Source organism: Bombina bombina, unplaced genomic scaffold (assembly GCF_027579735.1).
Source record: "Bombina bombina isolate aBomBom1 unplaced genomic scaffold, aBomBom1.pri scaffold_78_1, whole genome shotgun sequence".
Taxonomy (NCBI): Eukaryota; Metazoa; Chordata; class Amphibia; order Anura; family Bombinatoridae; genus Bombina; species Bombina bombina.
This window is the reverse complement of record NW_026511871.1, coordinates 3,345,910-3,360,337: the sequence shown is the minus strand read 5'-3', so window position 1 is coordinate 3,360,337 and position 14,428 is coordinate 3,345,910. Positions and strand designations below refer to the sequence as shown.

General features: G+C 38.5%; 1 protein-coding gene across 1 annotated transcript in view; it reads left to right on the top strand.

The window, feature by feature from the left end:
• CARD11 (caspase recruitment domain family member 11) overlaps nucleotides 1-14,428 on the top strand; it is a 1,057,928-nt gene that overhangs the window by 173,042 nt on the left and 870,458 nt on the right. The window contains exon 6 of the mRNA XM_053696753.1: nucleotides 12,091-12,270. Coding sequence (XP_053552728.1) covers nucleotides 12,091-12,270 — 180 coding nt within the window. The remainder of the gene's footprint in view (nucleotides 1-12,090; nucleotides 12,271-14,428) is intronic.

Here is a 14,428-nt window from a genome sequence, read left to right as displayed (position 1 = left end):
TATGTTATCCATAGGTAGGGAATGCCTGCTAGGTGTACTCACAGCTAATATTTTATGTATCCATAGGTAGGAAATGCCTGCTAGGTGTACTCACAGCTAATATTTATGTATCCATAGGTAGGAAATGTCTGCTAGGTGTACTCACAGCTAATATTTATGTATCCATAGGTAGGGAATGTCTGCTAGGTGTACTCACAGACTAATATTTATGCATCCATAGGTAGGGAATGTCTGCTAGGTGTACTCACAGCTAATATTTATGTATCCATAGGTAGGGAATGTCTGCTAGGTGTACTCACAGCTAATATTTATGTATCCATAGGTAGGAAATGCTGCTAGGTGTACTCACAGCTAATATTTATGTATCCATAGGTAGGGAATGTCTGCTAGGTGTACTCACAGCTAATATTTATGTATCCATAGGTAGGGAATGTCTGCTAGGTGTACTCACAGCTAATATTTATGTATCCATAGGTAGGGAATGCCTGCTAGGTGTACTCACAGCTAATATTTATGTATCCATAGGTAGGAATGCCTGCTAGGTGTACTCACAGCTAATATTTATGTATCCATAGGTAGGGAATGCCTGTCTAGGTGTACTCACAGCTAATATTTATGTATCCATAGGTAGGGAATGCCTGCTAGGTGTACTCACAGCTAATATTTATGTATCCATAGGTAGGGAATGCCTGCTAGGTGTACTCACAGCTAATATTTATGTATCCATAGGTAGGGAATGTCTGCTAGGTGTACTCACAGCTAATATTTATGTATCCATAGGTAGGGAATGTCTGCTAGGTGTACTCACAGCTAATATTTATGTATCCATAGGTAGGGAATGTCTGCTAGGTGTACTCACAGCTAATATTTATGTATCCATAGGTAGGGAATGTCCTGCTAGGTGTACTCACAGCTAATATTTATGTATCCATAGGTAGGGATGTCTGCTAGGTGTACTCACAGCTAATATTTATGTATCCATAGGTAGGGAATGCCTGCTAGGTGTACTCACAGCTAATATTTATGTATCCATAGGTAGGGAATGCCTGCTAGGTGTACTCACAGCTAATATTTATGTATCCATAGGTAGGGAATGTCTGCTAGGTGTACTCACAGCTAATATTTATGTATCCATAGGTAGGGAATGTCTGCTAGGTGTACTCACAGCTAATATTTATGTATCCATAGGTAGGGAATGTCTGCTAGGTGTACTCACAGCTAATATTTATGTATCCATAGGTAGGGAATGTCCTGCTAGGTGTACTCACAGCTAATATTTATGTATCCATAGGTAGGGAATGCCTGCTAGGTGTACTCACAGCTAATATTTATGTATCCATAGGTAGGAATGCCTGCTAGGTGTACTCACAGCTAATATTTATGTATCCATAGGTAGGGAATGCCTGCTAGGTGTACTCACAGCTAATATTTATGTATCCATAGGTAGGGAATGCCTGCTAGGTGTACTCACAGCTAATATTTATGTATCCATAGGTAGGGAATGCTGCTAGGTGTACTCACAGCTAATATTTATTTATCCATAGGTAGGGAATGCCTGCTAGGTGTACTCACAGCTAATATTTATGTATCCATAGGTAGGGAAATGCCTGCTAGGTGTACTCACAGCTAATATTTATGTATCCATAGGTAGGGAATGCCTGCTAGGTGTACTCACAGCTAATATTTATGTATCCATAGGTAGGGAATGCCTGCTAGGTGTACTCACAGCTAATATTTATGTATCCATAGGTAGGGAATGTCTGCTAGGTGTACTCACAGCTAATATTTATGTATCCATAGGTAGGGAATGCCTGCTAGGTGTACTCACAGCTAATATTTATGTATCCATAGGTAGGAAATGCCTGCTAGGTGTACTCACAGCTAATATTTATGTATCCATAGGTAGGGAATGTCTGCTAGGTGTACTCACAGCTAATATTTATGTATCCATAGGTAGGGAATGCCTGCTAGGTGTACTCACAGCTAATATTTATTTATCCATAGGTAGGGAATGTCTGCTAGGTGTACTCACAGCTAATATTTATGTATCCATAGGTAGGGAATGCCTGCTAGGTGTACTCACAGCTAATATTTATGTATCCATAGGTAGGGAATGTCTGCTAGGTGTACTCACAGCTAATATTTATGTATCCATAGGTAGGGAATGCCTGCTAGGTGTACTCACAGCTAATATTTATGTATCCATAGGTAGGGAATGCCTGCTAGGTGTACTCACAGCTAATATTTATGTATCCATAGGTAGGAAATGCCTGCTAGGTGTACTCACAGCTAATATTTATGTACCCATAGGTAGGAAATGCCTGCTAGGTGTACTCACAGCTAATATTTATGTATCCATAGGTAGGGAATGCTGCTAGGTGTACTCACAGCTAATATTTATGTATCCATAGGTAGGGAATGTCTGCTAGGTGTACTCACAGCTAATATTTATGTATCCATAGGTAGGGAATGTCTGCTAGGTGTACTCACAGCTAATATTTATGTATCCATAGGTAGGGAATGTCTGCTAGGTGTACTCACAGCTAATATTTATGTATCCATAGGTAGGAATGTCTGCTAGGTGTACTCACAGCTAATATTTATGTATCCATAGGTAGGGAATGTCTGCTAGGTGTACTCACAGCTAATATTTATGTATCCATAGGTAGGAAATGCCTGCTAGGTGTACTCACAGCTAATATTTATGTATCCATAGGTAGGGAATGTCTGCTAGGTGTACTCACAGCTAATATTTATGTATCCATAGGTAGGGAATGCCTGCTAGGTGTACTCACAGCTAATATTTATTTATCCATAGGTAGGGAATGTCTGCTAGGTGTACTCACAGCTAATATTTATGTATCCATAGGTAGGGAATGTCTGCTAGGTGTACTCACAGCTAATATTTATGTATCCATAGGTAGGAAATGCCTGCTAGGTGTACTCACAGCTAATATTTATGTATCCCATAGGTAGGAATGCCTGCTAGGTGTACTCACAGCTAATATTTATGTATCCATAGGTAGGGAATGTCTGCTAGGTGTACTCACAGCTAATATTTATGTATCCATAGGTAGGAATGCCTGCTAGGTGTACTCACAGCTAATATTTATGTATCCATAGGTAGGGAATGTCTGCTAGGTGTACTCACAGCTAATATTTATGTATCCATAGGTAGGGAATGCCTGCTAGGTGTACTCACAGCTAATATTTATGTATCCATAGGTAGGAAATGCCTGCTAGGTGTACTCAGAGCTAATATTTATGTATCCATAGGTAGGGAATGTCTGCTAGGTGTACTCACAGCTAATATTTATGTATCCATAGGTAGGAAATGCCTGCTAGGTGTACTCACAGCTAATATTTATGTATCCATAGGTAGGGAATGTCTGCTAGGTGTACTCACAGCTAATATTTATGTATCCATAGGTAGGAAATGCCTGCTAGGTGTACTCACAGCTAATATTTATGTATCCATAGGTAGGGAATGCCTGCTAGGTGTACTCACAGCTAATATTTATGTATCCATAGGTAGGGAATGTCTGCTAGGTGTACTCACAGCTAATATTTATGTATCCATAGGTAGGAAATGTCTGCTAGGTGTACTCACAGCTAATATTTATTTATCCATAGGTAGGGAATGTCTGCTAGGTGTACTCACAGCTAATATTTATGTATCCATAGGTAGGAAATGCCTGCTAGGTGTACTCACAGCTAATATTTATGTATCCATGGGTAGGGAATGTCTGCTTGGTGTACTCACAGCTAATATTTATGTATCCATAGGTAGGAAATGTCTGCTAGGTGTACTCACAGCTAATATTTATGTATCCATAGGTAGGGAATGTCTGCTAGGTGTACTCACAGCTAATATTTATGTATCCATAGGTAGGAAATGTCTGCTAGGTGTACTCACAGCTAATATTTATGTATCCATAGGTAGGGAATGCCTGCTAGGTGTACTCACAGCTTATATTTATGTATCCATAGGTAGGGAATGTCTGCTAGGTGTACTCACAGCTAATATTTATGTATCCATAGGTAGGGAATGTCTGCTAGGTGTACTCACAGCTAATATTTATGTATCCATAGGTAGGGAATGTCTGCTAGGTGTACTCACAGCTAATATTTATGTATCCATAGGTAGGGAATGTCTGCTAGGTGTACTCACAGCTAATATTTATGTATCCATAGGTAGGAAATGTCTGCTAGGTGTACTCACAGCTAATATTTATGTATCCATAGGTAGGGAATGTCTGCTAGGTGTACTCACAGCTAATATTTATGTATCCATAGGTAGGAAATGCCTGCTAGGTGTACTCACAGCTAATATTTATGTATCCATAGGTAGGGAATGTCTGCTAGGTGTACTCACAGCTAATATTTATGTATCCATAGGTAGGGAATGCCTGCTAGGTGTACTCACAGCTAATATTTATGTATCCATAGGTAGGGAATGCCTGCTAGGTGTACTCACAGCTAATATTTATGTATCCATAGGTAGGGAATGCCTGCTAGGTGTACTCACAGCTAAGATTTATGTATCCATAGGTAGGAAATGTCTGCTAGGTGTACTCACAGCTAATATTTATGTATCCATAGGTAGGGAATGTCTGCTAGGTGTACTCACAGCTAATATTTATGTATCCATAGGTAGGGAATGCCTGCTAGGTGTACTCACAGCTAATATTTATGTATCCATAGGTAGGGAATGTCTGCTAGGTGTACTCACAGCTAATATTTATGTATCCATAGGTAGGGAATGCCTGCTAGGTGTACTCACAGCTAATATTTATGTATCCATAGGTAGGGAATGCCTGATAGGTGTACTCACAGCTAATATTTATGTATCCATAGGTAGGAAATGTCTGCTAGGTGTACTCACAGCTAATATTTATGTATCCATAGGTAGGGAATGCCTGCTAGGTGTACTCACAGCTAATATTTATGTATCCATAGGTAGGGAATGTCTGCTAGGTGTACTCACAGCTAATATTTATGTATCCATATATAGGGAATGCCTGCTAGGTGTACTCACAGCTAATATTTATGTATCCATATATAGGGAATGCCTGCTAGGTGTACTCACAGCTAATATTTATGTATCCATAGGTAGGGAATGTCTGCTAGGTGTACTCACAGCTAATATTTATGTATCCATAGGTAGGGAATGTCTGCTAGGTGTACTCACAGCTAATATTTATGTATCCATAGGTAGGAAATGTCTGCTAGGTGTACTCACAGCTAATATTTATGTATCCATAGGTAGGGAATGTCTGCTAGGTGTACTCACAGCTAATATTTATGTATCCATAGGTAGGAAATGCCTGCTAGGTGTACTCACAGCTAATATTTATGTATCCATAGGTAGGAAATGTCTGCTAGGTGTACTCACAGCTAATATTTATGTATCCATAGGTAGGGAATGCCTGCTAGGTGTACTCACAGCTAATATTTATGTATCCATAGGTAGGGAATGCCTGCTAGGTGTACTCACAGCTAATATTTATGTATCCATAGGTAGGGAATGTCTGCTAGGTGTACTCACAGCTAATATTTATGTATCCATAGGTAGGAAATGCCTGCTAGGTGTACTCACAGCTAATATTTATGTATCCATAGGTAGGGAATGCCTGCTAGGTGTACTCACAGCTAATATTTATGTATCCATAGGTAGGAAATGTCTGCTAGGTGTACTCACAGCTAATATTTATGTATCCATAGGTAGGGAATGCCTGCTAGGTGTACTCACAGCTAATATTTATGTATCCATAGGTAGGGAATGCCTGCTAGGTGTACTCACAGCTAATATTTATGTATCCATAGGTAGGGAATGCCTGCTAGGTGTACTCACAGCTAATATTTATGTATCCATAGGTAGGGAATGTCTGCTAGGTGTACTCACAGCTAATATTTATGTATCCATAGGTAGGGAATGCCTGCTAGGTGTACTCACAGCTAATATTTATGTATCCATAGGTAGGGAATGTCTGCTAGGTGTACTCACAGCTAATATTTATGTATCCATAGGTAGGGAATGCCTGCTAGGTGTACTCACAGCTAATATTTATGTATCCATAGGTAGGAAATGTCTGCTAGGTGTACTCACAGCTAATATTTATGTATCCATAGGTAGGGAATGCCTGCTAGGTGTACTCACAGCTAATATTTATGTATCCATAGGTAGGGAATGTCTGCTAGGTGTACTCACAGCTAATATTTATTTATCCATAGGTAGGGAATGCCTGCTAGGTGTACTCACAGCTAATATTTATGTATCCATAGGTAGGGAATGCCTGCTAGGTGTACTCACAGCTAATATTTATGTATCCATAGGTAGGGAATGCCTGCTAGGTGTACTCACAGCTAATATTTATGTATCCATAGGTAGGGAATGTCTGCTAGGTGTACTCACAGCTAATATTTATGTATCCATAGGTAGGGAATGCCTGCTAGGTGTACTCACAGCTAATATTTATGTATCCATAGGTAGGGAATGCCTGCTAGGTGTACTCACAGCTAATATTTATGTATCCATAGGTAGGGAATGTCTGCTAGGTGTACTCACAGCTAATATTTATGTATCCATAGGTAGGGAATGCCTGCTAGGTGTACTCACAGCTAATATTTATGTATCCATAGGTAGGGAATGCCTGCTAGGTGTACTCACAGCTAATATTTATGTATCCATAGGTAGGGAATGCCTGCTAGGTGTACTCACAGCTAATATTTATGTATCCATAGGTAGGGAATGTCTGCTAGGTGTACTCACAGCTAATATTTATGTATCCATAGGTAGGAAATGTCTGCTAGGTGTACTCACAGCTAATATTTATGTATCCATAGGTAGGGAATGCCTGCTAGGTGTACTCACAGCTAATATTTATGTATCCATAGGTAGGGAATGCCTGCTAGGTGTACTCACAGCTTATATTTCTATAGCTATTGGTGAGTAATATCTGCTGAGTGTACTCACAGCTAATATTTATGTAGCAATTGGTGAGTAATATGAGCTAAGTGTACTCACAGCTTATATTTCTATAGCTATTGGTGAGTGATATATGCTGAGTGTACTCACAGCTAATATTTATGTAGCAATTGGTGAGTAATATCTACTGAGTGTACTCACAGCTAATATTTATGTAGCAATTGTTGAGTAATATCTACTGAGTGTATTCACAGCTAATATTTATGTAGCAATTGGTGAGTAATATGAGCTAAGTGTACTCACAGCTAATATTTATGTAGCAATTGGTGAGTAATATGAGCTAAGTGTACTCACAGCTAATATTTATGTAGCAATTGGTGAGTAATATGAGCTAAGTGTACTCACAGCTAATATTTATGTAGCAATTGGTGACTAATATCTACTGAGTGTACTCACAGCTTATATTTCTATAGCTATTGGTGAGTAATATCTGCTGAGTGTACTCACAGCTAATATTTCTGTAGCTATTGGTGAGTAATATCTACTGAGTGTACTCACAGCTAATATTTTTGTAGCTATTGGTGAGTAATATCTACTGAGTGTGCTCACAGCTAATATTTCTATAGCTATTGGTGAGTAATATCTACTGAGTGTACTCACAGCTAATATTTCTATAGCTATTGGTGAGTAATATCTACTGAGTGTACTCACAGCTTATATTTCTATAGCTATTGGTGAGTAATATCTACTGAGTGTACTCACAGCTAATATTTCTATAGCTATTGGTGAGTAATATCTACTGAGCGTACTCACATCTTATATGTCTATAGCTATTGGTGAGTAATATCTGCTGAGTGTACTCACGGCTAATATTTCTGTAGCAATTGGTGAGTAATATCTACTGAGTGTACTCACAGCTAATAATTCTATAGCTATTGGTGACTAATATCTACTGAGTGTACTCACAGCTTATATTTCTATAGCTATTGGTGAGTAATATGTGCTAAGTGTACTCACACCTAATATTTATGTAGCAATTGGTAACTAATATCTACTGAGTGTACTCACAGCTAATATTTCTGTAGCTATTGGTGAGTAATATCTGCTGAGTATACTCACGGCTAATATTTCTGTAGCTATTGGTGAGTAATATCTGCTGAGTGTACTCACAGCTAATATTTCTATAGCTATTGGTGAGGAATATCTTCTGAGGGTACTCACAGCTAATATTTCTGTAGCTATTGGTGAGTAATATCTGCTGAGTATACTCACGGCTAATATTTCTGTAGCTATTGGTGAGTAATATCTGCTGAGTGTACTCACGGCTAATATTTCTGTAGCTATTGGTGAGTAATATCTGCTGAGTATACTCACGGCTAATATTTCTGTAGCTATTGGTGAGTAATATCTGCTGAGTGTACTCACAGCTAATATTTCTGTAGCTATTGGTGAGTAAAATCTGCTGAGTGTACTCACAGCTAATATTTCTGTAGCTATTGGTGAGTAATATGAGCTGAGTGTACTCATGGCTAATATTTCTGTAGCTATTGGTGAGTAAAATCTGCTGATTGTACTCACAGCTAATATTTCTGTAGCTAGTGGTGAGGAATATCTGCTGAGTGTACTCACAGCTTATATTTCTGTAGCTATTGGTGAGTAAAATCTGCTGATTGTACTCACAGCTAATATTTCTGTAGCTAGTGGTGAGGAATATCTACTGAGTGTACGCACAGCTTATATTTCTGTACCTATTGGTGAGTAATATGAGCTGAGTGTACTCACAGCTTGTATTTCTGTAACTATTGGTGAGTAATATGAGCTGAGTGTACTTTCTGTAGCTGTTGGAGAGGAATATCTTCTGAGTGTACTCACAGCTAATATTTATGTAGCAATTGGTGACTAATATCTACTGAGTGTACTCACAGCTTATATTTTTATAGCTATTGGTGAGTAATATCTGCTGAGTGTACTTTCTGTAGCTATTGGTGACTAATATCTACTGAGTGTACTCACGGCTAATATTTCTGTAGCTATTGGTGAGTAATATGAGCTGAGTGTACTCACAGCTAATATTTCTGTAGCTATTGGTGAGTAATATCTTCTGAGGGTACTCACAGCTAATATTTCTGTAGTTATTGGTGAGTGATATCTGCTGAGGGTACTCACAGCTAATATTTCTGTAGCTATTGGTGAGTGATATATGCTGAGTGTACTCACAGCTAATATTGCTGTAGCTATTGGCGAGTAATACCTGCTGAGGGTACTCACAGCTAATATTTCTGTAGCTGTTGGTGAGTGATATATTATGAGTATACACACAGCTAATATTTCTTTAGCTATTGGTGAGGAATATCTTCTGAGGGTACTCACAGCTTATATTTCTGTAGCTGTTGGTGAGGAATATCTTCTGAGGGTACTCACAGCTAATATTTCTGTAGCTATTGGTGAGTAATATCTGCTGAGTGTACTCACAGCTAATATTTCTGTAGCTATTGGTGAGTAATATGAGCTGAGTGTACTCACAGCTAATATTTCTGTAGCTGTTGGTGAGTGATATATTATGAGTATACACACAGCTAATATTTCTTTAGCTATTGGTGAGGAATATCTTCTGAGGGTACTCACAGCTTATATTTCTGTAGCTGTTGGTGAGGAATATCTTCTGAGGGTACTCACAGCTAATATTTCTGTAGCTATTGGTGAGTAATATCTGCTGAGTGTACTTTCTGTAGCTGTTGGTGAGTAATATCTGCTGAGGGTACTCACAGCTAATATTTCTGTAGCTATTGGTGAGGAATATCTTCTGAGGGTACTCACAGCTAATATTTCTGTAGCTATTGGTGAGTAATATCTGCTGAGTGTACTTTCTGTAGCTGTTGGTGAGTAATATCTGCTAAGTGTACTCACAGCTAATATTCTATAGCTATTGGTGAGGAATATCTACTGAGTTTAGTCACAGCTAGTATCTCTGTAGCTATTGGTGAGTAATATCTGCTGAGTGTACTTTCTGTAGCTGTTGGTGAGTAATATCTGCTGAGGGTACTCACAGCTAATATTTCTGTAGCTACTGGTGAGTAACAGCTGCTGAGTGTACTCACGGCTAATATTTTTGTAACTATTGGTGAGTAATATCTGATGAGGGTACTCACAGCTAATATTTCTTTAGCTATTGGTGAGGAATATGTTCTGAGTGTGCTCACGGCTAATATTTCTGTAGCTATTGGTGAGTAATATCTGCTAAGTGTACTCACAGCTAATATTCTATAGCTATTGGTGAGGAATATCTACTGAGTTTAGTCACAGCTAGTATCTCTGTAGCTATTGGTGAGGAATATCTACTGAGTGTACTTTCTGTAGCCGTTGGTGAGTAATATCTGCTGAGGGTATTCACAGCTAATATTTCTGTAGCTATTGGTGAGTAATATCTGCTGAGTGTACTCACAGCTAATATCTATGTAGCTATTGGTGAGTAATATCTGCTGAGTGTACTCACAGCTAATATCTATGTAGCTATTGGTGAGTAATATCTACTGAGTGTACTTTCTGTAGCTTTTGGTGAGTAATATCTACTGAGTGTACTTTCTGTAGCCGTTGGTGAGTAATATCTGCTGAGGGTACTCACAGCTAATATTTCTGTAGCTATTTGTTGAGTAACAGCTGCTGAGTGTACTCACAGCTAATATTTCTGTAACTATTGGTGAGTAATATCTGCTGAGGGTACTCGCAGTTAATATTTCTGTAGCTGTTGGTGAGTAATATCTGCTGAGGGTACTCACAGCTAATATTTCTGTAGCTGTTGGTGAGTAATATCTACTGAATGTACTCACAGCTAATATATCTGTAGCTATTGGTGAGGAATATCTTCTGAGGATACTCACAGCTAATATTTCTGTAGCTATTGGTGAGGAATATCTACTGAGGATACTCACAGCTAATATTTCTTTAGCTATTGGTGAGGAATATCTTCTGAGTGTACTCACAGCTAATATTTCTGTAGCTATTGGTGAGGAATATCTACTGAGGATACTCACAGCTAATATTTCTGTAGCTATTGGTGAGTAATATCTTCTGAGTGTACTCACAGCTAATATTTCTATAGCTGTTGGTGAGTAATATCTGCTGAGTGTACTCACAGCTAATATTTCTGTAGCTGTTGGTGAGTAATATCTGCTGAGTGCACTTTCTGTAACTGTTGGTGAGTAATATCTTCTGAGGGTACTTATAGCTAATATTTACGTAGCTATTGGTGAGTTATATCTACTGAGTGTACTCACAGCTAATATTTCCGTAGCTATTGGTGAGTTATATCTACTGAGTGTACTCACAGCTAATATTTCTGTAGCTATTGGTGAGTGATATATTATGAGTATACACACAGCTAATATTTCTTTAGCTATTGGTGAGGAATATCTTCTGAGTGTACTCACAGCTAATATTTCTATAGCTGTTGGTGAGTAATATCTGCTGAGTGTACTCACGGCTATTATTTCTGTAGCTGTTGGTGAGTAATATCTGCTGAGTGCACTTTCTGTAACTGTTGGTGAGTAATATCTTCTGAGGGTACTTATAGCTAATATTTCCGTAGCTATTGGTGAGTTATATCTACTGAGTGTACTCACAGCTAATATTTCTGTAGCTATTGGTGAGTGATATATTCTGAGTATACTCACAGCTAATATTTCTGTAGTTATTAGTGAGTAATATCTGCTGAGTGTACTCACGGCTATTATTTCTGTAGCTGTTGGTGAGTAATATCTGCTGAGTGTACTCACGGCTATTATTTCTGTAGCTGTTGGTGAGTAATATCTGCTGAGTGTACTCTCGGCTATTATTTCTGTAGCTGTTGGTGAGTAATATCTGCTGAGTGTACTCACGGCTATTATTTCTGTAGCTGTTGGTGAGTAATATCTTCTGAGGGTACTTATAGCTAATATTTCTGTAGCTATTGGTGAGTTATATCTACTGAGTGTACTCACAGCTAATAATTCTGTAGCTATTGGTGAGTGATATATTCTGAGTATACTCACAGCTAATATTTCTGTAGTTATTAGTGAGTAATATCTTCTGAGTATACTCACAGCTAATATTTCTGTAGTTTTTAGTGAGTAATATCTTCTGAGTGTATTCACAGATAATATTTCTGTACCTTTATTTTCCTGTAGATTGATCGGCTGAAGCATCACTTGAATAAAGTAGAAGAGGAGTGTAAACTGGAGAGAAATCAGTCCCTCAAGTTAAAGAACGACATTGAGAATCGCCCGAAGAAAGAGCAGATGTTTGAGCTGGAGAGGGAGAATGAAATGCTGAAGACAAAGGTGCAGGAGTTGCAGTCTATCCTACAGGTAACGCACAACTGTTGTGCCACCAACATGTCCAACCCTAGGGGGCACTTTAATAATACCAATGGATCGATAGATTAGAGGATGTGTAGATCTATCTGATGTAGATATGAATGTAAATATGGTGTAGCTATAATGAGCTAATTATCATGATATAACCTATAATATAGTACGTATAAATAAATCAACTAGAATACCAGTTATAAGGATATATCTTAACTGAGTCTTTGTGAGAACTTATGACCCAAGTTCAGGTGTTCAAGGTTGTCCAGATGTATTCATCACTGGTTGTAGTTCATCTGTTGAACAATCCAAATAAAACCAATTCAGATGAATGTGAGCAGCTCCTCTCATGGATAATCAGCAAAAAACAGGAATCTGTGAAAACAATCACAAAGAAAGAGGGCGCCTCCTAGTCTAATACTGAGGTGATGTTGGAATAAAGCAGATCTTGTACTGAAATAATACTCACAAGGAGAGCAGCACCAAATGTGCTAAATGACGCAAGCTGGGAAATCATTGGCGCAGCAACACTGATCCTGCAATAGGATGTTGGGATCCAGGGATTCCAGGTGGTGTAGTAGATAAATCACTCTCAAGCTCCCATTTGGTGCAACATATATTTATTTAAACTGGTATTAAAAACATACACCTAGATTACGAGTTTTGCGTTAGGAGGGGTGTGGTGCTAACGAGCAGTTTATGCTCACCGCTCACTTGCAGACAGCGCTGGTATTACGGGTTTTTACAAACCCGACGTTAACCGCAAAAAAAGTGAGCGAAGAGCAAAATTTTGCTCCACTTCTCACCTCAATACCAGCGCTGCTTACGTTAGCGGTGAGTTGGTAAAATGTGCTCGTGCTCGATTTCCCCATAGGAATCAATGGGGGAGAGCCGGCTGAATTAAAACCTAACACCTGCAAAAAAGCAGCGTAAAGCTCCTAACGCAGCCCCAATGATTCCTATGGAGAAATGCATTTTATGTCTACACCTAACACCCTAACATGAACCCCGAGTCTAAACACCCCTAATATTACACTTATTAACCCCTAATCTTCCGCCCCCGACATCGCCGACACCTACATTATATTATTAACCCCTAATCTGCCGCTCCGGACACCGCCGCCACCTACATTATACTTATGAACCCCTAATCAGCTGCCCCCAACATCGCCGAACCCTACATTGTATTTATTAACCCCTAATCTGCCGCCCCCAATCTCGCCGCAACCTAATTACATTTATTAACCCCTAATCTGCCACCCACAACGTCGCCACCACTATAATAAAGTTATTAACCCCTAAACCTAAGTCTAACCCTAACTCCCCCTAACTTAAATATAATTACAATAAATCTAAATAAAATTACTACAATTAACTAAATAATTCCTATTTAAAACTAAATACTTACCTATAAAATAAACCCTAAGATAGCTGCAATATAACTAATAGTTACATTGTAGCTAGCTTAGGGTTTATTTTTATTTTACAGGCAACTTTGTATTTATTTTAACTAGGTACAATAGTTATTAAATTGTTATTAACTATTTAATAGCTACCTAGTTAAAATAAAGACAAATTTACCTGTAAAATAAAACCTAACCTAAGTTACACTAACACCTAACACTACACTATAATTAAATAAATTAACTAAATTAAATACAATTAATTACAATAAAATAAAATTATCTAAAGTACGGAAAAAAAACACACTAAATTACAGAAAATAATAAAATAATTACAAGATTTTAAAACTAATTACACCTAATCTATTCCCCCTAACAAAATAAAAAAGCCCCCCAAAATAAAAAAGCCCTACCCTACACTAAATTAACAATAGCCCTTAAAAGGACCTTTTGCGGGGCATTGCCCCAAAGTAATCAGCTCTTTTACCTGTAAAAAAGAAGTACAAATACCCCCCAACATTAAAACCCACCACCCACACAACCAACCCTACTCCAAAACCCACCCAATCCCCCTTAAAAAAAACCTAACACTAACCCCTTGAAGATCACCCTACCGTGACACATCTTCACCCAACTGGGCAGAAGTTGTCCTCCAGATGGGCAGAAGTCTTCATCCAGATGGATCTTCTATCTTCATCCATCCGGCGTGGAGCGGGTCCATCTTCAAGACATCTGACGCGGAGCATCCCCTTCAT